This window comes from Argopecten irradians, chromosome 1 (assembly GCF_041381155.1).
Source record: "Argopecten irradians isolate NY chromosome 1, Ai_NY, whole genome shotgun sequence".
Lineage (NCBI taxonomy): Eukaryota > Metazoa > Mollusca > Bivalvia > Pectinida > Pectinidae > Argopecten > Argopecten irradians.
The window spans coordinates 53,814,018-53,841,671 of NC_091134.1; the positions used below are offsets into that span (position 1 = coordinate 53,814,018).

Consider the following 27,654-nt stretch of genomic DNA (forward strand, 5'->3'; position numbering starts at 1 on the left):
ACCAGTGTAAAATTGATTGATGTGATAGTCTGACTGAATGTTAATATTTTGTTTCACTATACCATTTGTAAATGAAAGCTTATGAAGTGTCTAATATTCTGTAATTTTTTCATCATTTAGGGAGATTCTCCATATCAATCTTTATCAAACTCTCCCAGCAAGAATAGTCTCCAATCTAATGAAGGTGGAGAGGATAGTGCTGATGAGGCGAATGGACTCGACGACAAGGCTGACGACAAGGCTGACGACAAGGCCAAGACAACACTACAACCAACCTCTGACACGCCAAAATTCAAGTCACCTCTTTTACAAAAACTTGTGGAAAATAAATCTCAGAATGGGGGAAGCGAGACCCCCAAATTTAAGTCGCCCCTTCTTCAGAATCTGATGGGTAAAAAAAGGCTCGGCATGGACAAGACAGAGGACAAGACAAATGATGTAACAACTAACGGGAACAAACAGGAGCCAGCGGAACAAATAGAGGAGAATGAGAGAGTGAAAGGAGGACAAATAGACTCCACAGTGATAGCAGACAATGAAAGTGAACGAAGTGAGTCAAGAAATTCCAAGTCAGATGGAAGTGTAGATAGTGATACAAGTACCACGAAGGATGTATCCATAGCGGAACAAAAATTAGGTTCAAACTCTGTGATAATTAAAACTGAAGTGTCTTCGTCGTCACTCAACGGTGTGAACGGGGAGGTGGAACAGTACCCACAGGAACTAATAGACTCTAGGTAAGTCTTCTTTCACTGGTGTGTTGTGTTTGTGTTCACGTAGTACTGCTACCCAAAGTGGTACTCACTTCATCTCTTCTACTGCCGCACAGCGCCAGCTACTAGGGGCTCAACTCTTTTAGTGTAGTGTCCACGCCAGCATTCTAGCTGAAATACAGCTCATGTTTTACATTCAACATTCTCTTTCGTCCCTTCCGGAACCTATGAATCATCATAAACTTTGGTTAACTTTCATACTAATAATGGAACTTCCTTCTACGGATCTTTCTACAATGTTAAACTGGATACACATGACATTTGTGGATTATTTTTCTGGTAAAATGCAAAGGAGTTCTATGCTTTATTAGGTCCTAAAGTTTAAATGTAGCTTATTTTTATTGCTTCGTCAATTGAAAGCAAAACAATCAGTACAGTTCTACCAAAGTTGTGATGCATTTGCTTTGTATGGGATAAATGTGTTTCCCATCAAAACATATTTCATGGATGTACGCATTTGTGAGGAAAAGAAAAGTGTATTTGTGTAGTGCAAGTTGTAAGAAATATGTTGATGAAGAAATATGGTGCTTGGAGTTTCGTTATGTTGAAGGTATTCAATTAAACTGTGATATTCCTGTGTATGTGGACACAAATATGGACAGATCTTTGGATTATCTTGATTTTGAGAATTTTGAGATTAATCAGAGCCAAAGTGATTCCGATGAGATTTACACTGCAGCTTTATGCATGCATATTCATATTGAGGTCTATATAATCATAAACACAATATATTTCATATTTATATATGATAGCATGCATGGTCAGAGTGCTTACATGATAAGGGAGGCAACTCAATTGATATGTCAATAAAATCATTGAGTGTAATGATAGTGATAGTGTTTTGGTTCTTTTTTCCTGCACCTTTGTTCATTATTTCTTTTTCAAATGTTGCACTCATTATATCTCTTTTTACCGATTTTCATCTATCACTCACTCGGACTGTCAGGCGCATGTTTGTTCAAACGCAAATTTCTTTTAGTAATTTATTTGGTGTATATACATAAAAAAAGTAATTAGCAATTTTCACATAGACTCTTTTAAAATATTTTATAATGAAGGAAAAAGCATTCCATCAATACCTTATAAATATATGACCACCATAAACTGGAAATCATTAAATATTGATTCTGATTTAAGTGATGACTTTGAGATATATAACTGTATACACTGTATAGGTAGTGCCATATGGAACCATGAAAGTTATAGGCCTTAACATGACATATAATGCATATAAAATGTCTGTATATTGACGCATTATGAGACATCTGATTTCAAAGTCGCTAGCAAAGTTAATGTACACATAAAACTAAATTGATCATACAAAGTTTATAGCTATAGGTACATATATATATATATTTTCCCATTAATAGTGTAGGAGGGAGAAAATATTATGAAGTATGAAGAAAAACTGTCATGTTGTAAAAAGCTTTTGGAATGCGCAGACAGATATGAGATTGTCATTGTATTTATAATGTCAGCGACATACTTACTGTAATTACACTACCAAGTCAGGCATAGCTGTGTGAATAATGAGTATTACTGAAGCACCAAAAAAAATGTCAGTTTGTTATGGCAAAAAATGAAAGTGAAAGGTGGCATAACTAATATCTGTAAAACTGACTAAGGACTATATATGGGGAGTTGTTGTAGACTTGATATAATGAGGACCATATTGTAGTCAGTATGGATATAATCTGTAAGCCACAGCTGGGGAAATACTCGATGTATCATGCAGACACAGTTTGTGTGTGTATGTGCATCTTTTGTTGTCTTTTCTCTTTGTTTACTCACCGTAAATATAATTGATATACTAGGTATTGTATTGATGACTAAGAGAAAATATTCAGTAACAGCTACAATGTAGCTATGCATACATACAAAAATAACAATCTGAAAGATCCAACTATGCTCATTAAAGCATGTAAAGTTGGTGTTAATCCTGGTTACAGTACTAAAGAAAAAGCTCACCAATTGTGCGGCATAGGTAAAACATGGCTTTGATGTCCAGATTTAGGTTTACCACATAAAGGTTTCCATGCAAATAAGTTATTCACTTCAGCCAGTTGGCTTAAAAAAAATCCAACACACTTTTCTTGCCAAAAGTTCCGATTGAAGATTGCATTTCAGGTCTGGATGTTAAAGGTTGTTGAAAATAGAAAATCTATCGCCATGCTATTAATAATTCAAGTTCCCTTGGGTGATTCAAACTCGAACATTATGCAGACCTTTTGTCAAAATGGTTACTTCAGATTGTTTTACAAGTCATAAATTTAGGTCGCTGTTACTTAAAATAGGAAAGAAAATCCTCTTTGATTATTCAAATTCCCGTATGGACCAATTTAACTGAAACTGGATACATTTCTTCAGTACCAGAAGTTCTTGCATGACATTGTTTTTAAGTACAAAAGGTTAAAGGTCAAGGTCATATACATGTGCATACATTTTTCACAGAATTTTCCAGTGTGTTTTTGCTGTAAAGTTAAATATTTCATCTTATTTTAGGTATATCAAAGAAGAAAGTGATACTTCAATCTTATTCACTTCATTTGATAAGTGAAATAGTAGGGTTAGAGAAAGAAAGATCACTATGAATTTCTCCTAAAACCTCTAGATCCAATATGAATTTCATTTATGCGTACATGTAATTTGCTAGTCGCACACACCAGTAGTGTATATCTTTTCTCATGGTAGGTGAATTGTCTCCATTCCTTTATGTCAGACTTTATAATTGGACTTGTCATATAAATGTTCAGCTGGAGGCAAAGTCAACTGTAGGTTATGTACAGTAACTTTCAGTAGTCATGTATATGCTTAATACACTGTAAATATAACGTGAGAAGAGAAATCTATTACAGCAAAAAATGGCTAGTTATTACCTATCATTGTATGGAATAAGAAAATCATCATTTTATGATGAGGTCATTATAGAGGAAACTTTTATTTCTCATTCAAGTGTACTAGGCAATTTAATTTGAATTTGAAGGTCCATGTATGTCAAGTATTGACTATTGATCAGTGTTGTTTCTCCTGGAACTTCTTACTATTGCTACCAAAAATGACGGTGCAGTAAGCTTTCCATAGGATATGCAAACTAAAATATGATATGAACTAAAAACATCCAAAAATAACTATTTGATTGGGCCATGCGTTAGAAGGTGGGTTATAGTGTTACCAGTGTCCATTGTGTTATGTTGTATCTCAACCCAATGTCATATATAGATGTCCTTCTTATAGACATTATTAGTGGGTTTGAAAAATACATTTGATATTTGGTACATCAGAGTGCTCTCAGTCTGAATTTCAGTTATATATGAGATCAGCATCAATTTAAAAATTTTCAGAAATATTTATATATATCCATATTTTACATGCAAAGAGAAAACATTAGTTATTAAATTCTCTACAATATTTTCAGCTGTATATATGATACATATAAACAGACTGGAATGGGGGAATATTATTACTTGTATGTACATGTATCCTTTTACCATTGGCCATCAAATGGATGACATGTAACCATAAGTTATAACTGGTGGAGTGACCTTGACCACATACACTGACAAGTCCACAGCTCCTAGATGTCCATACCTACACTGTCAATCATAGTTATCAATGTAGACGGGGCCATAGGGTGCAGCAGGGGTCAAACTGGTACATGCCCTAGCTGTTGGTGCAATTTATCAGGATGCTTAATTCAAACTACTGCAGCGTAACTTGCTTGTCAAATTTTCCATAATACAATTTATACTAATAAGCAGTGTTTATAGATGAGAGAAGATTGGCTGATTTTGATAGCAGAAAAAGACCTTAAAATCTTTATAATGAATTTAAATAACACTTTCCCATAAAAATGATCGATTTTAATTAACCAAACTGGAAAAAAATTATGTGATTGAAGAAATAAAAAGATAAAAAATATTTATTATGTTGTGAGATTTTGGTGTAATCTCTAGTTTCTTTTTCACAGTTCCTTATTGTAAAGTAGAAAAGGTCATATACAGCAGTGTTTTCTTTTCCTGCTGATAACATACTGAAATACACCCAAAGATAAAGGTTATCTGAATAGCTATATAGATAAATTTATCGGTTACACCTTGTATCCAATAAATCTATCTATATAGCGATTCAGATAACCTTTATCATTGGGTGTATTTCAGTATGTTATCAGCTGGAAAAGACACTACAAAGCAATTAAAACTGCAGCTGAAATAAAATAAAAATGGTGTTTTAATACCCAATGTACAGTAACTGTGAAGTGTATATTCCACACAATACATAAACTTTATCAATAGATTTCTCTGAAAATGATTTTGAGATAAGTTTGAGTATTAATAATTGTGTATCAAAATAATGATAAATAAAGATTTCCATTTTGTAGAGATTCTGGTTTAAACAGATATTAATTTATATATAACATGTAAAAAATTATTGACTTATGATTTTTTCAAGTAAGAGTTTAGCATAGATTATTTCTGTGACATTAGTGCTGAAAACAGCTGTGGTATTTGGGGTAGTTAGTATAAGGCAAAGTGTAAATAAAAGGTATTTTAAGAATGGGAACAGGAGGGGAGATTCCATTGTCATTTGAGCTGGCTTTATCTCTCCTGTATGTAGACCTACTTATGGAGATAAGGTGTATATATATAAAACATTATTTCACTGGCAAACCACAGCGATAAAGGTTTAATTGTATGTAAATGAGCTTTACCAGTGTACATTGGCTTAATATACATGTATACATTCCAACAGGTAGGAGAATAAACAGGTCACGTGTTCCACAGGCATCTCAAAATTTTACAAAGGGTCAGGTTTACAATGAGTAATGAAACTAGACTCTGATCTGAATTCACCTCGATGAGATCTAGTTTTCAGGTAAAAATATTCATCAAAATAAAAAAAACACTCCTCCAGAGTTTTAATTTAATAGTAAAGAACGAGTGAGGATTGGTTTTGAGATGGTCCCCAAGTTGTACACAGGTAACATGCAGAGAGGAAGTGCTGTTTAGACACAGGGGTCACACCTTCCAATATGGAGTTGTGTTCAGGTAACGTTGTGTTTATTATCTGCATGTGCTCAGTATTGGCACCCAGCATTGATTTCATGTCGGCCAGGTCATTGATGGTTCTGCTCTAGAGGTACTAGTTCTAATGCTGTTGCCTGTTACAATGTATAAAATAACCGACAGACAGTGTTTGTGGAATGTGTCGATTCCTGCCAGGATGTAGATTTGATTCAATAGTTTAAAGGCCATCGCATCTAGGCTGTTTAAAATCTTGTGTCACATCATTATAGGGATGCCATTCTTTTTGGTCCGCTTTAATACATACTATGTTTGTGTGTTGGCAGTGCTCTTTTAAAGCTTCCATTAATTCAGTTTGCTGTACATATATTTATTTGACATGATGAATATCTTGTTCATGCTATGTTTATGAACAGGTGGTTTTGTGTATCTACCTGAAAAATTGCACTGGTAATGAATCATACCTGGTATATCGTTATCATTACGCCAGCTAGGGTAAATGTTGCGAGTGAAAATATTGATTGTGAAAATTTATGGATGCATAAAAAAGGTCACTTGCAGCTATAGGGTTACAGGTAATATATGAGGAACAAACTGTTACAAATTGTTGATTGATTTAGCTGATACCATTTTAATGCTTTAATTGTTGGAAGGTCTGGATTGCAATTGTAACTAACAATACATCTATTACTGTTACTGAGTTTCCACCACTTGTGACACTGTTCTGTCCCTGATGCCGATGATCACTTAATATATGCTGTAATTGTTAGCCTGCACTATTGTATTTTCTAGTTGCTGAAGCTGTGCGGTAGAATAGAAGCAATCTAGATACATTAAGTTCACTAAAGCACACATACTAATTGTGTTATTATTCTATTTCATTTACTAATTGTCGGTGGTTTGAATTTAAAAATTCTTTGAGTTTATGTTTAAAATCTTGTTAGAAAAGATTAGAAAAGACGAAGTCTTAATTCAACATTTTTTGTCATAACCATGCATGAATTGGATACAAACCCTTTTGATAAACAAATAATTTCATGGAAGTGATTGTAAATTTCCTTTTTAAATAACATTTTTGAACTACTGAGACAATTATATGACATTTCTGATCTAACATATATCATTGTACAAGAGCTAGTTTATAGTTTAAGATTGATCTTTGTTGTTTGGAATTATTATTTAATTGTCAAAGTTGGTAATAAAACAGAAGTCATTAAGACATAATTTGTAATCTGATAATCACCAATTCTTTTATGTTTACAGTATTAGTATGAGAACTGCGGACTCGTCCCTGGGAACATCCTCAGACCAGTCACTAGGAGGGAGCCTGGTGGATTCTCAGACAATATCTACATCTGTGGAACAGGTTTCCACCACCACAGACAGTGGATCCACAGAACCAAACAGTGAATTTGAAGATTTCATAGATCTTAGTGTTACCAATAAAAACTTTGAGGTGAAGTCACAACAGTCGCTATTCGCACACCAGACGACAGATGACTTGCTGAACCTCAATACTAACAGTATTGATACTAACCTCGACAATATCAGCTCGGACTCCCATCCCAAGCCTATAATTGCCTTTGAAGACAATGCAGCCCGGAGACAGGAAGTCACAGGTAATGATGGCAGGGGTCAAGGTTCATAGGTTAACCATCACTAGTTGCTAATGAAAGGCTGTTGAGGAGGTGTAGAAAATGGTTAAATGACATAGGTTAGAATCACAAGTAAATCTAGTGAAAGATCAAAAGCTAGACTTTTAGAAAGTGATGGTGATCTGTCAGGGTACTGGTGAATGATTATAGCTAGGTTAGACCATCCAAGGACATTGGAGAAATATCATAGACTTGACTGTCTGAAGGCACTAGGTTATAGGTGGAACCATCCTCAATACTCCAGGGGTTACTATCACTCTTGTTATATCCACCCTGGAATATTTCATAACAAAACAGAAGGCAATCCAGAGGAAAAAAATCTGACCAATGACTTACTTTGAAGATTACAAAGACAATGATGCCCATGGAACTTCAGAGCTGCACAGTTAGTCACTGTGTACCATTGTTCATTTTTTTAAGGTATATGAAAGGACCAAACTACCAGTCTGATCTGGTTTTGCTCACAGAGCCTTCAGAGGTTTGCTATGAAATATTCCAAGGGTGGAGAAAATAACAGTAATATTAACCGCTGGAATATCAATAACTTTGTGAGACTATCAGACTTTAAAACTAGTGGGAGGTCATATGTTAGACTGTCAAGTGACACTGGTGAAGATTCATAGGGCATAGTCGGGAATCGCTGGATTATTGATAAGACTATCAGTGGGTCAATGATGAAATTGTGCATGACACTCTGCAGAGGGATAATGATTAAAATTCAACGGTTGGTTAGACTATCATAGACACTGATTAATGAGGTCATAGAGTAAAACCATTTTCTTATGTTACTACCTATATCTAACTATAATTTGAGATGAAGTCACATTCTATAAATAGCAAGTCTCTATAGTAACAACATAAAGATGAGGTGTGAGTATTAACTTGTATTGATTAGCCATCACACAGGTAAGGCCCTAACAGCTATTGATTCGTACATTTTATCTCTGATGGAGGATTATGGATGTATCATGTTGGTATAAAATATATACAAAATACTAGAATATTAAGAAGGACTGATGCCCACTAAGAGGCCTTGAATTTTGCTAGCAAAAATCTTCACCAGTAAATGCTTTAATGTTTCTCTGGGTGGCAAGTTTGGACACTTATACCTGCCATATGCCATATATATATCAACCACATGGGTCAATGTTTTGTATCTGAACTTACTCATTCTTATATGCATGACCCTTTAATGGGACACTAAATAAAACTGATGTTAATTATTGTTATCCCTCCCCCAACGAAGTTGGCGGGGGATATACAAATGGGTTCCGTCCATCCGTCCGTCCGTCCGCCCGTCTGTCCGTCCGTACGAATGGTTTCCGGAGCATAACTCTAAAACCGGTAGAGATATTTCCACGAAACTTCATACACACATTGGTCTTATGGTCTTATAGTGCCTTTTGCTATTTTTAGGTTTTCATTTTTTGCATTTATTCCGTAACCATGGAAAAATATCATATTTTTGTACCAGGTTCGTTTCCGGAGCATAATTCTAAAACCAGAAGAGATATTTCCACGAAACTTCATAGACACATTGGTCTTATGGTCTAGTAGTGCCTTTTGCTATTTTAAGGTTTTCACTTTTTGTACTTTTTTTCTGTTACCATGGAAACATTGCTGAAAATGGCAGATTTTTGTGTAAGAATCGTTTCCGGAGTACAACTCTAAAACCAGCAGAGATATTTCCATGAAACTTCATAGACACATTGCTCTTATGGTCTAGTAGTGCCTTGTGCTATTTTTAGGTTTTCATTTTTTGCACTTTTTCCGTAACCATGGAAACATTGCTGAAAATATCATATTTTTGTACTAGGTTCGTTTCCTCAGCATAACTGGAAAACCGGTTGAGATATATGCACGGAACTCCATAGGCACATTAGTCTTATGGTCTAGTAGTGCCTTTTGCTATTTTAAGGTTTTCACTTTTTGTACTTTTTTCTGTAACCATGGAAACATTGCTGAAAATGGCAGAATTTTTGTGTAAGAATGGTTTCCGGAGCACAACTCTATAACGAGCAGAGATATATCCATGAAACTTCATAGACACATTGTTCTTATGGTCTAGTAACGCCTTTTGCTATTTTTAGGTTTTCACTTTTTGTGCTTTTTTCTGTAACCATAGAAACATTGCTGAAAATATCATATTTTTTTAGCATGTTCATTTCAGGAGCATAACTCTAAAACCAACAGAGATATTTCCACGAAACTTCATAGACACATTCTTTTTATGGTCTAGTAGTACCTTTTGCTATTTTTAGGTTTTCATTTTTTGCACTTTTTCCATTACCATGGAAACATTGCTGAAAATATCATGGTAAATGGTAAATGTTACTTTGCAAAACTCCACCCATCTTTGTGTATATGGTCTAGTATAAATGTCAAGGCTGTATATCTGATTCGAATTATACTCCATCCTTCTTTAGCTCAACTTCCTTTTTCCTGTTTTTTTTTTTTTTTTCATACACATAAGTCTCCACAATCAAACTTACTTCAGCTTTGATATCTCCATTGGCGGGGGATCTGAATGACTATGTCCTTGTTTGTAATATTTCCACACAAGTAATATCATGTATTTGCATCTAGTGAATAATATCCTTTCTCCTTTTGTTTTCAGACTTCTTGTCTTGAGGTCTCCTACAACAGTGTAGTGACCAACGGTGTCTCCAAAGACACAGAAGATTCCTCAAACCAACACAATGCTGCATCTTCGTCTCCAGTTGGTGACGGCAGTAACAATGAACTAGTTGATGGTTTGGCCGGATCCCCTAGTGTGGTAGAACCACACGACCTAGGTGACAGTGACCAGATCATTGTGACAGTGGATCCAGCTAAAACCAACGGTGTGGAATCTGATAACTCTATAATACATCTGGACACAAGTCCTGAAGCTAAGTCACAGCTTGATCAAATGTGGCAGCAGCTCGAGGTGGCTATGGTACAAAGTCATGATCGGGTCCGCGGACAGCTCCAAGAATTCGGAATTGGCGAAGGAGAGGAAGATTCAGAGTCGGAGGAAGGTCAGATGTGGAGGATTGTTCAGGGGGATTCCCCTTATACTATACAGCTAGTGTGAGCACTGCCTCAAACATGGATTGTTCGTTTCTTTTTGTCGTTCAGATAAAATGGCTTGCTGTAGAGAAGGATCAAAGAATTCAGTCTGATATATCGATACAAGTCCCTAAAGAGCTGATATCTATTGATGTTGTCATTCAACCTTTCAGTATCGGAACCTTTCCAGTTTCCATCAGGAATGGCCTTAAGTACAGGAATAGTTATTTGACCACATTAAGACTGATATACCATATACCCAAACTATGTGCAGGTGTTGTCGGACCTTGAATTGCAAAAATTCACTGCTTTCAAAATTTATTATTGAATCAAAATAATGTTCTTTACAATATTTACATCCAAAATGTTATTTATGATTTATTTACTGTTATAAACCATTGAGAGTCAGCTGGCCTGATAAAGTGTCATTATAAATCTATTCTACAAAATAAAATAAACCTAAATTGTTATAATTACATTTCATTCTTAATCATTATCTAAGATATGATATTTGCTGATAATATGCAAAACAATATCTGTGAATTAGATATTAAAATTGCATCTCAAGGGGAACAACTCTGGACACAAGGCATCAAGCAGTTCTTGTACAAATTTATTGGTAGAACATGTCCTGGAATTTTGTTGTGACAATAGTTATCTCAATAACGGAATAATGATAAAAATATTTTTATTTCTCAAATCAGTATATTCTAATCAAGTGAAAATAAAATTTAAAAAAACCTGTCGTCATCATAATTATAGATTAAATATATCATCAGAACAAGTCAATCAAAAATTCAGGACAGTGCAGTTGGTGAGGATATCCTTTATTTTAAGGATATGTTGGTGATGCCAGAACACCCAATCTCTTTCCTCCGATGTTTGCCTTGGTTTTCTTCAAGGGAAGCATCACCAGGGGATGAAGAGAAATAATGGTTATCGATGTAAGGGGAATAATCCATGGTGGGAAAATCAGAAAGGTTAAGACTTCAACTCTGGATGGGGAGAGAGTTGGGGATAAACTTTATTCAAGATCAGTAGGAGAAATGAGTGGATAAATTATTGCATGAAATACTGGAGAATCTGAAACATTTTGTTCTTCATTAAAAATTAAAATAATTGGTATGGATCTCCTACTATTGAGATGGGGAAATATAATTTGATGTATTTAACTTCCAATTTCAATATACTGCAGTTATAAGAAAATTCTGGAATCTGTGATGCTGCCACATTAGGTCTGCTGTGAAGACATTTGTGATAAGGCTTTAGTGAACAAGCTTATCCAGCAGTAGTTGTAGTCAATGTGTGTAAATGCTCTGAATGCTCCAGTGAAAATGTTGACTTTGTAAAGTTCATACTAAAAAAACTGAACAAATTGAAAATAGATATTTTACATCACATGCATAGATATGTTGATAAACATAAATTACAGTTATCAAATTTATTATCATGATGTATTTATATGAATTACGAGTAAACTGCATTTATGATACTTTGTGATGGATAGTGCATGAGTTCGTACATTGGCTCTGTAGTACATTGTCATTTCTAGCTCACCTGGCCCAAATGTACTGTTGGACCTACAAGGCATTATCATGTAATTGGTCATTTGTTCATCTAGTCCAACTGTTGGCCCAATTTTTCTGTGCCAGTAATACATGGAGGATGTTTTAAGTTATGATACATTTTTGGAGGCTTTTGTGTTCTCTAATGATTTAAGATGAAATTGTTTTACAATCGCCAGTGCTTTTCCCCCAATGAGATGATAAGTGTTCTATGATGTGAATAAATTTTTTTATTTGTTAAAAAGTTCATTATGTGGGTACCTGTGTTGTGAATTGACAGGGAAAAAAGGAGACCCTTTTACACTGCAGATTTTATGTTGTTAATATTATTAAAAAATAAAACTTTTCCTTCATGTTCCATATGCCATTTTTTATAGGAGCACGATACCGTCGTTTAAACTTATACATCTGTAATGCAAATATGCATGAAGACAGTGTTGTGTGTTAGAAATGTGATAGGTGTTATGTATATAGCTTTGTTGGATAAAGCTACACATGTGATATATGCTAAATTAAATCTTCATTCCATTGTCATTGCTTTGCCTGTCCAAAGTTATAAACAAATATAAAACCAAAAAAATCAACATTATTTGTCTTATCTTTAAATTATGAAAGTTTAGAGTATATGTAAATAGATAAGGTATTTAATAATATTTTCTTTACCTCAAAGATTTTGTGTCAAATGATAAAATCACATTTTTGTATTTTTATTGTCCTCAAAATATTACTTTTGAGCGACTTAAAATCAATTGAAAGTTAAAACTTTTCATCTTTTTTCATGAAAAAAAATCCAAATTTAAGTTAATCTCTGAATGTCGCTTCAAATCACTCGATTATTCTGATATGACGAAGTAAAAATGTTGATTAAATGGCATGTTCAATGTTCATAAACATTTTCCGTATGGTACACGGTACATATGGATCATCAGATATAAATCTTTGCAGTCATTTATATTGTTAAAGTTGTGAATGATCTGAAGAGGAATTTGGGAATTAAGTTGAAAATGATAAAATTTATGCATATTCAACAAATTAATGAGTTAATGATCACTGTCTTTCATGTAACAATATTTTGTTGTTGGCTATATTTGAGATGCTGGTGCTTTATTTCTGTAGAGTTTTTCTTTATCTGGAAAATGATGGAAACTACGTTTTCTTTATCACATTATTACACAATGTTGTGTTACTAAAAAGCAAAAATTTTATGTTTGATTATTAACGAACTGAAACTTGCAAGGTAAGGAAAGGAAAGCACATTTTTAAATGGTCATCTAAACAATGGTAGGAATTATTTCTTTGTAATTTGTTCATTGAAATAAAATCACAGAACATTTATTTTGGAGAGGAATACAAAACATTTTGTGTTGTTACCATCATTTTTCTCAGTGTGGGTGAAAGTTATACTGTTGACGTAAATAACAAAGTGAATATTTTACCTTTATATTCTACTCCATCATGTGTTAATCTGTATAATGGTAACTGGCTGTTAATGTTTCAGACTTATAAGAGTCCCTTGGATGTCTGTGAAGGACAAGATATATAATAACTTCCAGTAGGTACTATTCTGCAAAGCGTCAGTTGTCCAAATGTTTTAATACTATTGATAATACCAATATGAAATAAACACAATGAAAAACATGAATAGATGTGTTAGTTATATTTACAATTTGTCAGCATGATAAGGGATTATCAACATTGTTGTTCTTAGTTTTCTAGACTCTCCTGAAGACCAACTCTGGGTTGGGTGGGATGTTGGATGTTTTCATTATAGATTATTGTTCTATTGCTGAACATATTAATGACAGTATTATAGTTTTGAAATTAAGTACACCTGCCACCAATGAGCGTTCAGATGTATTCATTATTGCAAACTATATCCCTCCAATCAATAGTACTTTTTAACGTCCTTGAGGAGTCCATAAGTCGATATCAGGATTTAGGCAACATTATGGCTATTGGTGATTTTAATAGCAGGACAGGGTTGAATGATGACTTTGTACAGAATGATCAACTGAATGAGGATTCTATCCAATTATTATCCAATGTTGTAAACTATCAGCCTGATATTGAAACCACTGATAGGCGAAATATGGACAAACATGTTAATCAATTTGGTAGAAACTTACTGAACCTATGCAAAGCCACCGGCCTTCGTATTGTCAATGGTAGGCATGATAACGATGCAGAAGGAAATTATACATTTTATAGCAAAAAGGGATCTAGCCTAATCGATTACGTTTTAGTAGATAAATATTGCATGGAAGTGATAGAACATTTTGTTTCTGGAGAATTTACGCAATTCTCTGATCATTCTCCCGTGACCTTTGGCATCCAGGTAGAAGCCTACACGACCGTCGAATTAGTGCCAAATATAAATCAAACGATTTCTGATCAGACTGAAAGTACAACCATTGGGTATAAGTGGGTCCACGATAATAAACAGGACATTATTTCAGCTATACAGAACAATATTGAACTTTTACATGATCTGTGTGACATTTCAGATAATACTGATGAAAATGTTAACAAATGTATTGACAATTTCTCTCAGACGTTAAATAGCATAATTATCCCTTTCTGTTCTCGCATGAAAATCCCTTCTGGTGATCACCAGAAAACACCTAAGGTGGACAAGCCGTGGTTTAATGACGTGTGCAAGTCCAAATACAAAGAATACAAACATGCTTTGAGCTCTTTCAATTCCTGTAAATCTCATGAAAATAGACTATTACTGGTAAATAAGAAAAGAGCCTATAAAATTTTGGAACGTAAACTGAAGAATCAATACAAACACCAGCAGGGTAATATGTTGAATTTCATGAGAAAAAATAACCCCAGAAGTTTTTATAAGCAATTCCGTAAGAAGAAAAATACATCGAATAGTAAAATATCTCTTAATGAATTTTTTCATCACTTTTCTAGTGTAGCTAATGTGGATACTAACGTAAATGAAAATATTCCTGAATTTTTCAGAAATTATGATCTTAAAGATGCGGTTTATGAAGAACTTGACTTAGAAATTTCTCATGAGGAAATTGGTATTGCTATAAATAATCTGAACTCCAATAAGGCTTGTGGCATGGATGGCATCCAAAACGAGTACTTGATCCATTGTAAGGACATTCTAGTGCCATGTCTCTTCACACTATTCAATAATGTTTTCAAATCTGGGCATTTCCCCCATAACTGGTCAATTGGTAATATTATCCCTGTTTTCAAGAAGGGTGATATTGACGACACTAATAATTATAGAGGAATCACCCTAGTCAGTTGTTTAGGAAAACTATTCACGTCTATCTTGAACCGTAGGTTACTAGCATTTGATGGTAAATACAATATCCTTACTGACGCACAATTTGGCTTCCGCAAAAATCTATCCACTGTCGACGCTATTTTTGCCTTACAGGCCTTAATTAATAAAAGTATTAAAACTAAGAAAAGATTGTACTGCTGTTTCATAGATTACCGTAAGGCATTTGATTTTATTAATCGACAAAACCTGTACTATAAACTAATAAAAGAGGGTATTGAAGGTAAGATGTTGGTTATTATACGCTCGCTATATCATAAAGTTAGAAGTTGTGTTAAATATAATGGGTCGAATTCTGACTTTTTCGAATGTAAAAACGGTTTGTTGCAAGGCGAAGTACTATCCCCTATATTATACTCCTTCTACGTTAATGATTTTGAAATGCAATTTATAAGTGACAATTGCCTTGGAAGTATCGAATTACAGGAACTGAATATGTTTCTGATCATGTATGCAGATGACACCGTTATTTTAGCTGAAACTCCTGAAGGCTTACAAAAACTGTTAAACTCGTTGCTTAACTATACCATGAAATGGGCGCTAACTGTTAACACTGATAAAACAAAAATTATGATTTTCAGAAACGGTGGGGTAATTAGGGAAAATGAACAGTGGTTTTATAACGGTGAAAAATTAGAAATTGTAAATGAATTCAACTATTTAGGTATGCTTATGAATTACAATGGCAAATTTAGACAAACTCAGAAAAAAGTAGCAGATCAGGGACGTAAAGCATTATTTGCAATCGACAAAATTTGTAGAGAGAATTTTTTCAACATTGAAACTCAACTATCCGTTTTTGATACTTTCGTAGGTAGTGTTATAAACTATGCCTCGGAAATATGGGGTTTCCACCAAGCACCTGATGTCGAAAAAATACAAATTAGTTTCTGTAAAAAGTTGCTAGGAATTAGAAAGAGTGCTTGTAACAATTTTGTTTACCAAGAACTTGGGCGCTACCCTTTACACATCGTGCGAAAATTAAGAATTTTTAAATATTGGATCAAACTCAAAAACACAGATAACTGTATACTTCAGGCAAGTTATGAAAATATGCTACAGAACGGCGATAGTTGGGTTCTGAGTATTAAAAATGAATTGTATAGAAGTGGACTAGGGTTCATATGGGAGTCTCCCAATGTTGATAACGTAACATATTTAAAAATAAAATACAGAATATTGGACATTTTTCAACAAAAATGCCACGAATCTATAATTTCAAGTCCGAAAGGACATATTTTTCAACATTTAAATAATTCGTTTACCCTCCAAACTTATCTGAACAAAATGAGCAGCCGAGTCTATCAGAGAGAAGTCACTAAAATTAGGACATCCGCCCACTTACTCAATATCGAAAGTGGTCGTTTTAGGAATATTCAAAGAACTGAACGAAAATGTCATGTCTGCGATAAAAATGATATTGTTCAAGATGAATTCCATTTTATACTTATTTGTCCTTTATACAATGATTTACGCCAACAATTAATCAAACTGTTCTATAGAAGAAACCCAAGTGTGTTTAAGTTAATCCAACTGTTATCTTCTGATAATGTAACAGAATTAAATAATTTGGGGAAATACATTTTCCGCGCGAACAAACGCCGAGCTGAATGTCTTGTGTTACAAAATGTACAGCCGTAAATTGCCATCCATGCCATTAATGCCCTATCTTTATCTATATTATTATTTCTATGTTATTGAGTGGGTGTGCGGGGAATGACCACCAAAAACAAAATCGTTATCGGCAAGTTTCATTTAGTAATTAGTAATTCAAGAAGTATGCAAAACCATTGGTCATGAAATTATGCATAGCTACAAACTTATTTGATAGTCCCTATGAATGTATCCAAAATCAAACAAAAATCTTCAAATCAAAGTAAAAGCTTGTCTGGACCCTCCAGTTTCATTAATTTTCTATAACTGTATGAAATTCAATTACATAGTATTATCCACGCAATCAAGGGTACTACGGAGTACTACAAAAGTACCAGATACAACGATTTATTTATTGAACACAACTTGTGCAAAATGCTGAACACCATTGAATATTTGCAAGGAGATTACGATGTACTACATACTTATGTTAATCAGGAACGATTGGGGTATTACAAAAGATGCTCCACTGCCGACAGACCATAAATGATATTCATCATTTGAACAATAATTGGTGTTTAATCGTGTATATATATGCCTAATTAACACAAAAACTAACATAAAATAATTTGTTTTGCCTTTGGTGCATGCGCAATCATTACTCCATTCTATATAAGATATAGTGCCACGGAATTTTTTCGGGATGCAATTAATTATTTTTCATATTTTTAACTTGAAGTAAAATTAGAAGCTCAAACTTTTCAATGGTGGTAATGGTGTAAAGTAAGTAACTTTTTTAACTGAAGAAAAATACAAAATCGTCTGCTCCTGTTTTTGATGGTGTAAAAATACCATTTGTCAGCGGTGGAGCATCTTTAAAGGAACCATCTATAAACACAGAACACAAAAAATACGACTGCTGGTTTCATTTCATCAAATCTTAATTACAAGTTAGAACATGCAATAAGACGGAATGATAAATATGCTAGTTTAGAGATGAAAATTCTTATTGTGTTAATGTCGAAGAATTATCATGTCCAATCAAAGTGCTCTTGTAAGAGTAGATTCTGGTCCTATCTGTCAGATCACTGGGCATGTAAAGCTATCTATTTTCACTCCACCTGAAGGATGCTCCATGTCTCTATTTCCAGTTCAAAAACAAATGGTTCTGGAAAAATTAGCCAATGAGTTAGCTCTAATTCCATCACCTTTTTCCTAAGCTTCTAGTCTAGATCGAAACGCTTGGAAACTGGCAAACATAATAGGCCCTACTGATCTACAAAAAAAAAACAAAAAAAAAACAAAAAAAAAAAAAATTCTGAATGAAAACTACAGACCCATTCCAAGTAACCTTCGTTTATTCCTTCTTGTCAACAACATAAACCACAAGGTGTAAGAATGGTAGTACAATGATTATTTGCCATAACTGTGCGAAAATTTGGACATGTTATTTTTTCCTGCAGTGATATATGTAAACCAAAAGGTTTGATGAATTAAGCAGTGAAGATTAATAAAATGGACAGACAAACATATATGATGCCTTATTAACTGTAGTAATAACACAGAATTCATGTACCGTGAAATTGTTTTGTATACCTTATTTATGTTTCGAAGGAAACATACCTGCAGAAATCACTTTACAATTACTAATAACATTACAAAGTGTGAAATGAAATTGTAGTTCACATTTTGAATTCATGGTCTGACAGTAAGTGTTCATTTCACTCTACTGTAAACGTAATTACATGGATGAATGATTTTTTGCCAAAATCATTTTCAGTCCTAATCATCTTATTTGTAATTTTAAAATTAAAACCTATACATTGTTAATCTTCTTCTTCCTGATCAATAGTCAGACTCGAAGGGTTGAGTACATTTAAAGGCCCATTACCTTTCCGGAGCAAAATATTAAGGTTTCTTCAAAAACATTAATAACATCAGATCTAGTAAATGCATACCGATGACCTAAAATAAGGTTACTACGGCGGCGTATTAGGGCCACTACAAAATTTTATTTATCTTGTACGTACAAGTTATTATCTTGTACGTACATGTACAAGTTAATATCTTGTACGTACAACTTAGTAATATGTACGTACAAGTTAGTACTGATTTGGACAAGCGAATTATGGCATCAAAGCCATAAAAACAATCCGTTAGTTAAGATTATTAAAACATAAAAAATGCCTTCATCATATTGCCAACACATATTCCTGCACTTAATTGACTGATGAATGTGTGTACAATTATGGACTTTAAAAGCCGTTACTAAAACAAAACTCGTATGACTGAAAAAAACCCTTTAAGTTACATGTAGGTCTGAAACAAAATCCAAAAACTTTTCCACATTGCCATAGAAAATACATGTATACTCTATTTCATAGATACCATTCCATTCAGGTCACATTCTAATGACCTTTGTTAGAGACATTGCCTTTGTACAGAACCCACACAGCAATATTACCGAAAACGTAATTTCGTCACAATAAGCATATATGTGTAGCTATGTTATGCTTGTTGGACGAAATGCCGGACTACTCACAGGGGCCTGGCACGAAAATTTTTAACCAACAGTATACATATATATATGTTATAGTATCGATACTATAATATGTATATGTATACTGTTAGTTTAAAAAAATCGTGTCAGGTCCCTGTGGGACTACTTGCAACTGGAAAATGATGACGGCCCTTAGGCTTTACTTAACTTTTTCGTCCCCGTCAAGAAATTCGGAAGTAACAAATTGATAGGCCATTAAAACATGATCTCAGAAGGAATGTGTCATATCCTTTATGGAACAGTCTCCATATTCTGGTTGTTTAGAGTAGGACCTACAATTTCCGGAAATACGAACCGAGATTTGATTTAAAATTAGCCACTTCCTGGTTAAGCAGGGCAACTTTGTTCGTCAAATGTTTTACTAAAGATAGGTAAGTACTCAAACTCATTTAGCCTACTTTCTTTTAAAAAATCAATGTATTCTACCGATTATGTCAAAGGTGCGCTCTTCTACACTGTCCAAATCGACCAATGTTTGTCGACAGTGACGGGTGCATTATTAGCAGATTTTGCTAACGTTAGGGTTGTCCCCCTTCCATCGCCGCTATCTAAATTTCACTATTACTAAGGATTCAGAGGGCTTCACTAGAATAAAGTTTTGAAATTCATTTAATTAACATATCAAAATATGCAACTTATTTTTAATTACATTTTGATTCCAAGTGCAACAATTAGGACATCATCAATGATCCCAAAATAATTATGATAAGAAAATATCAACGTAATACCCAACTATGTGTCGAGTAAATCATTTTATTGTTTAAAAACGTCTCTTTTTAATTTTAATTTAACTTCATTTTAAATTTAAAGAACATATCTTTTTCCAGTGAACGTTTACAAAGTATGACTTCCCAAGACATCAAACCAAAACCAGAGTTTTATCGGAGAGTTCTGCCTGAGGGATGTATCGCTTTCTCGTCAGCAGAAGGAAAGACAATCTTCAAAGAGGCTCTCGAGTCGGGTCACATGGGTTGTTTTTTCAAAATGGCAGCTCAATTTAGTACCCAGGCTGAGCCAGCTTTCTGTGGTCTCACGACCCTTGTGATGATTTTGAACGCTCTGGAAGTAGATCCCGGGAAGATCTGGAAGGGTCCGTGGCGATGGTACCACGAAGATATGCTAGAATGCTGTGTTTCTTTACAAACCATCAGAGAACAAGGCATAACGTATGACCAGTTCAGTTGCCTTGCCGCTTGCAATTCCCTCGATGCAGAATCGACCAGGGTAGACGACACCGCCACGATAGAAACGTTTCGAGATCGTGTAGCAAGACTAAGTAAACAAGATGACCAATTCATCGCCTTATCATATAGCAGAAAAACGCTTGGCCAGACAGGTGATGGTCACTTTTCCCCTGTAGGAGGATACCATCCGGACCGAGACCTCGTGTTGGTGATGGACACGGCTCGGTTCAAATACCCTCCACACTGGGTTCCTCTTGTGACTGTTTGGGAAGCAATGAAGCCTCTCGATAAAAGCACAGGTAAACTATTGCATCAGTTCAGTTCATTGAGTTAAGCTAGCAATTCATGGGTAAGTGGATGTTAATCAGTCCTGTATTTCTTCTAAAGATTTGCTGTTTATATATCAAGTAACGAGTGTTAACTTGTTCACCAATTTGTTTTATGTATTTTCAGGGAAGTCTAGGGGATATTGTATTTTGTCAAGAATTCACAAGGACGGTTCTCTACGTCTATTCAAACTGTCGAAATCCTTCAGCGTTTTCTTGCCTTGTGCTTATACCACTGGTGTCTCAAACTTTCTACACCAATGGCGAGAATTCCTGATAAAGGACGTGGGTACTTTGACAAAAGTACTTACTGAAGAGGCAAAGTCCGATGATGATGTGGACATATTTGGTCGAGTTATTCCTTCGCTACTGAAATGCGCTGGGTGCATCGCGCAGAATGAATGTATCCTCACTACCTTTATGGATATTGCTAATTTCACAGCAGAACACCATGCCCTGAAAGATGCTTTATTACAGCAGCTTGAATGTCTAAAGCTTTATCGCATTGTCCACACTGTTTTAAGGAGCGCCAGTTCCGGTTCCTGTTTAAGCATTGGAAATGCTGAAGAGAACAATGTTGTTAACTCAGACAAACAATGTTGTAAAATGCCCTCTTCTAAACGTGCGAAAATCTCTGATACCGCCATGCTTCCGACACACTTCATCGCGGTTTTTATGCTTTGCTGGCCATACGAGCTTTTCAAGATCTCTGGGATTGTGACGGTAGGAGAACAGATGGATTCATATGTCACCGATTGGATGGAAGGTCCAGCATCTAAAGAGTTGAAGGAAGAGGTGTCACATCTAAAACGACAGCTGCTAGTGTTGTTGAGAATGCGTCTGGACAATTTACGTCATTGTGACTCGACCTCTTCGTGCGCAGTCTCCGTATGTGTTGAGAACAAGTAACTTGTACTGTTAAAGGAACAGGTATGGGGTAATTAAAAATGTAATGGCAATTAATTGTAATGCATTACAGTTTTTCAAGTAATTGAATGTAATGTGTAATTGAAGCAAATTTCAATTACATGTAATGGTTATTTAATTAATTACATTACAAAAATGCATGAATTGCTCAATTACTTTTCAATTACATTTCAATTACAAGTGACGTTTTTTAGATAGATTTGTCAGATTACATTTTCCATATTTCTGTTCTCACTAAAGTTTTCGTTTTTTCATTTTAGCTTTAGTATCCTTATGATTAGTTACAATGAATGTCTACCGTATAGTTTGATAACAGTACTTTATTTAGCATTCTTGATCATGATCAATAGTGAGAATAATGTCTTTCCTACCTATGCCCTTAATTGTTTAAATTAGGTATAAAATAAAGTTTAATTTGAAGAACAGAGGGTCTAGACCAGCTACCTGGTAATTATAGATAATCATACCTTGGGGACAAACAGCGTGAGAACAATTGATCGTTACCTTCACTATTGCTAAGCAGGTAGCTAGGTATAATGTTAGAATTACACCTAATGAGAAATTCAAAGTGACACTAGGTATATGGCTTAATAAAAGATTTAGTTTCCAGCACAAATTCGTAAAAGAATATACATATATATATATAAGTAAAAAAGAACCGTGTCCATGTGATGGTTTCCATATACATAAAAAGAAAACACAACTATAAAACAGTTTTTTCCTCCCTAGCGCTTTCTCGGCTCATGCCGGTCTTCAGGGGTTTGAAAAAACTGTTTTATAGTTGTGTTTTCTTTTTATGCATATATATAGACAAAAATATGGAGTAAAATGTATTACAATGACTTTATCACATCTATAGAATTTCAAGATGGCAAATTATAATATATCGTGTACACACAATTATTACCTAATATTTTTTTTATTTTTGTTACTTCTACCAATGTAGACTATTTTAGTCTCCGAACTATGTATACCTATTTCTAATCACACCAATTTTGAAAGTCTGATAATTATCAATGTAACCTCAAAAATTAATGTATTTGGACATGATTGTATTGACCGATGAAATGTGAAATATAAATACTTATAATATGACTGTTCTTTTAAATGTAATATTTGGAAATTTAAAGTACCTTATTAATGAATGCATATCTTAAATTAGTATACAAATGTACATGGATATGTATTGTATAAAGATAGCTATTTTTATTAATATAGTTTCCAGTACTAGTCCGTGGGATAAAAGTTGTTCTTTTACTAAAACTGAAAGTAATGGGAAATTTAATTAATTACATTGGTAAAGTAATGGTAATTTAATTAATTACATTACAAAATACATGTAATGGTAATGGTAACGCTATTTTAAAATGTAATGTGTAATTTAATTAATTAAATTGCTATGTAATTGAACCCATCCCTGTAAAGTAAAGTTGCCTTAAAATATACAGAGCCAAAGTAAACGTCAGGATATATTCTATACTTTTTTTTACCATATGTGGTATCATTGATGTGTTGAATTTGTAATAAAATTTGCATTAAATTTACATGTGAATCGATACCACATAACAGGTGGGCTATCAGCCTTCGACATGGTATCTACAGTCGAGATAACACTTAAGGTAAGTATTTCAAATATATCAAACATGTATGTTCGGTTTCATCAATGCCCAACTATGTTGGACCAGGGTATCCACTTGTACAGAATACTTCAAAAATGAAACGTCATTACTCAAAATGTGTTAAATGATTGTTAACCCGGTGTCGTTGTCAGCATGTGTGTTCCCATCGAGAGTGTGAACTTTGAATATGATCTGGATGCTATTGCATGTACTGTATTGTCTTTGGAACAGATGAACGTATGGTACATTGTTCTTTGCCAGCCTGTTATTTATCAAGAATCTCGACGCAAATCTATCTTTTTAAAATTTGTTTGCAAATGTTTTATAGACTTATTAATATTTGGAATTAGGCCTTTTTATGGTATAGTGTTATTGCAATTTAAGCAAAAGCATATTCTCAATACTTAAATTCATCACTTTGATTTTTATTTATTTCTCAATAAAAAAAACCCAAAACAGTTATATATATTATGTATATGCCATTTAGGCGAGGTAGATCTACTTCGAATAAAACAATGAAATAACGATGCACCGATTATTTTATGTAGATTTGTTTTATCGTGTTACGTTTGATCTGTGTCTGTTTCTGAACGAACGACAATTTTCTTCAATCTACAAATGACAGCCATTTGGCGTGGTCGATCATTTGATGAGCAGTTGGAACTCTTGGGGTGTACAACATTACCTCGGATGTGATAGGTGTAAGAATATGTAAGAAAATCAATCATTTCATTTTAACAATTATTTAATGTTTCAAATAAAGCGACTTATACAATCTGCGAAATAAACTGGTCTTTACTATTCTAAATATTATCTTGAGATTAAAGTGTTATTTACATGTAAATATAATTTTAGTATTGTCGTTTCGCTATTTTCCGCATTCTGTATTTTTATTGATTGTAAAAATTGATGTACTTCCGCAATGTTTTGCCGCGCCTCGTTTGCAATTGACATGTGCTTCAACAGCCACGCTAAAGGCTGATTATTTTTTGCTGATGATTTTTGCTGAAATATGGCTGAAGGTAACGGCGGGGCTCGCCCCAAGCGAACGGGAGCGGGAGCAAGACTAAAAGGGTTTATCGACCCCCTTCAAAACGAAGAAGAATTCCGCGAAAGTGTTACGGAAGACGTTTTCCATGAATCTTTGACGATGCCAGATCATGGACCCATGCCGGGGAGTGATGGCGACCACGTGGACGATCATGACGACGAAGAGCTACAACAACTGCAAAGCGAACTGAAAAGGATAACAATTGACAGAGAAAAAATTACGATTAAGATTACGTGACACCAGACAATTCTAGAAATCACGGTCAAGGTTAAGAATGTGGAGCCGTTGCCAGTGTCGGTGAGTTCATATTGAACGATTTGAACAATATCAACGAACAGCGAAAATGTTTAAAAATCGTAAACCATATCTGGCAGGACACTATTCCCCAATATGATACTGTGAATCTAGGCAAAATATGGAGGTGAGAATAGATAAAACTCGTACTTCGGAAAATGTTACACTAGAACAATGGGGGTTCGCGAACATCCAAATCATGAATGCCCTAACAAAATCAGGCAATCTCCCCAATTCTGCGCCATACTTACAGTATACAGCTGACATTTTCCGGCTCGCGTCCAAGTATGTTTGGTTTTCCGTGCTCCTTTATGATAAGCAATATCGAGAACAACAAGCCAGGGAGAATTTTGAGTGGGGGACATACAGACAAGATCTGCGAGAGTTTAACCTTGTTCATAAATCCTATAAAGCCACGTCTAGGGCATTTCAAGAGGCCGGCATTCAAACCCTGTTTCACAACAGTGCACCGGATCGACGTTTGAAGGGTCCCTTCCTGCCTAACGAGAAAGAAATCTGTCGTAGCTTCAACAGTAACATGTGTACGCGACCGACATGTAGGATGGCATATAATTGTGCCATTTGCCTTTCATGTGTTTATTCGGCCGTTAACTACTCCCAAGACACTTCCAAATCTTACCCCACTGTCATAGGGACCCCCCAAAACGGACCAGCTCAACAGTAGACTGTACAAACTGTTTAAAACATGGGGCGTGGGAAGAACTGCTCCCCAACGACTGTGAGGATAGGGAGGAACTTTTAGTTGGTATACGTGATGGATTTAAGCTTACTTCAAAATTTGGTCCATACCAAGAGGTCGTAAGAGTCAATTATGCCTCATCAGCTGCTTTATATAATGAAAAAGTTGAAGATCAGATACTCATAGAGGTATCGCTAAAAATATCATAATAACAGATACAAAATCGACAATAATTGGTTCGCTTGGAGCTGTCCCTAAAGCTAACGGGGATGTTCGCTTAATTCATGATGCTAGTCGGCCTATACATGTATGCTTAAATTCTTATACCTCGGATACAGATTGTTCTTATATGGATTTAAAAAGTGCTATTTCTATCATTAAACCAGGTGATTTCTTAGCAAAAGTGGATTTAAAAAGTGCCTACCGCCCAGTAAAAATTCATCCTTCAGACTATGCACTCACAGGCTTAAAGTGGACGTTTAAGGGAGAAACATCACCATCATATATGTATGACACAATAAAACTGTGATTGTGTCAACGAACAATATGACCACCATGAGCATTATTAACAAAGGGTCCTCTAAGAATAGTGTACTTATGTTTTGTTTAAGATTGTTATTTTGGAAATCTGCATATTATAATTTCAAAATCAAAGCAAAATTCATAAATGGACGATTTAATACTATCGCAGATAGTGCTTCTCGCCTTCATGAGCAAGGTCAGCTTTCTCGTTTGTAAAGTGTTGTGACTAGTTATAACCTTATTGACTTTACTGCCGATGAACTGTTAAAGCATGTTTCCCCTTCTTTTCTATGTTATAGGTGGGGATTACGCGGATCCCCAGATAGAGAGACTCAAACACGGTGTGAAAAGACTGAAAAAGAAGGGGTGGGCTAGTTCCACATAAGAGACTTATAAAACTCATTTACAGACTTTTTTGAGTTTTTGTAAGGCCCATAAGCTAGCAAGTGTTCCGGCAGATATAGAGACTGTAGAAATGTATGTCGCCTATTTGGTTGATGTGAAAAAATTCAAATATAGCAGTATAAAATCTTACTTAATTGTCATATCAGTCTTGCACAAGTCTGAAAATCTACCTGATCCTACTACAGCCTGGCATGTAAAACATGTCTTAACGGATGTTAAGAGAGAAATTGGCACAACACAACCCTGTAAGTCCCCGTTTGTTGATATTTTAGATTTTACTTGTAAAGACAACTGTGTTTTTTGGGCAGCCTGCCTTGTTGGTTTCTTTGGTTTTTTGAGACCTAATAATTTCTTAGTTAAAGGTGTATTTGACCCATCCCGTCATGTCCAGTGTCTGGATTTGTTGCCTCACCCATGGGGTATGTTATTGTCTTTAAAAGTTGTAAAGACCATGGAATTTAGAACTGTTCCTATTGAAATTGTTCTTCCCCGTTTACAGCTAGGTCACCCCCTTTGCCCCTGTGCCCCTTTTCAGCAGCTTTTAGTACGACCAGATTTGACCCAACCTCTGTTCCTCTTATCCTCTGGAAAGTGCTTATCCTACTCTGGTTTCCTTAAGGCCTTCCGCTTGGTTCTCTCTCAACTAGGGTACTACGCCGCTTCCTATGGGGGTCACTCTCTGAGGCGGGGGGGGGGGGGGGGCTGCTTCTTGGGCTAGTTCGTGTGGTGTCGCAGATGACGATATCCAACTTCTAGGTTTATGGTCTAGTGATTGCTATAAACGCTATATTGAAACTGATAGGAGCCAACGTATCAATGCTATGAACCTCTTTTGTTTACCTCTTCCTCGTTAACCTATATCCTAAGCCCCTTTTTCTTTACTTTTCAACAACTTGGGTTTGGACCTATATATCTCATGACATTTGCAACGCTCATTTTTGTTGTATTCCCAATTTTCAATTGATAGATACAACCAGGTCTGGTACAGTTAATAGATGTTCTCTGGAAGTGGTATCCATTAAAGCCATTATTGTAATAATGTTGTTGCTTCCTTTTATTAGACTATCAGTAAAGTGTTATTTACATGTGAATATAATT

General features: G+C 34.9%; 2 protein-coding genes and 1 pseudogene across 10 annotated transcripts in view; all 3 read left to right on the forward strand.

Annotated features, from left to right (window-relative positions):
* The window catches only part of LOC138333234 (ensconsin-like), a 61,053-nt gene extending 47,346 nt beyond the window's left edge, over positions 1 to 13,707 (forward strand). For all 9 annotated transcript variants that reach the window (XM_069281483.1, XM_069281508.1, XM_069281539.1 and 6 more), the window contains 3 exons: positions 121 to 737; positions 7,058 to 7,413; positions 10,067 to 13,707. In XM_069281483.1, coding sequence (XP_069137584.1) covers positions 121 to 737; positions 7,058 to 7,413; positions 10,067 to 10,080 — 987 coding nt within the window. In that variant the 3' untranslated portion in view covers positions 10,081 to 13,707. The remainder of the gene's footprint in view (positions 1 to 120; positions 738 to 7,057; positions 7,414 to 10,066) is intronic.
* Positions 13,708 to 19,853: 6,146 nt separating this feature from the next.
* LOC138333277 (glutathione gamma-glutamylcysteinyltransferase-like) lies at positions 19,854 to 24,120 on the forward strand. The gene is made up of 3 exons (XM_069281559.1): positions 19,854 to 19,899; positions 20,356 to 21,011; positions 21,166 to 24,120. The coding sequence occupies exons 2-3, from the start codon at positions 20,372 to 20,374 to the stop codon at positions 21,945 to 21,947; spliced, it is 1,422 nt and encodes a 473-aa protein (XP_069137660.1). The 5' UTR covers positions 19,854 to 19,899; positions 20,356 to 20,371; the 3' UTR covers positions 21,948 to 24,120.
* Positions 24,121 to 25,061: 941 nt separating this feature from the next.
* LOC138332490 (uncharacterized) lies at positions 25,062 to 27,274 on the forward strand (annotated as a pseudogene).
* The last annotated feature ends 380 nt before the right edge of the window (positions 27,275 to 27,654 follow it).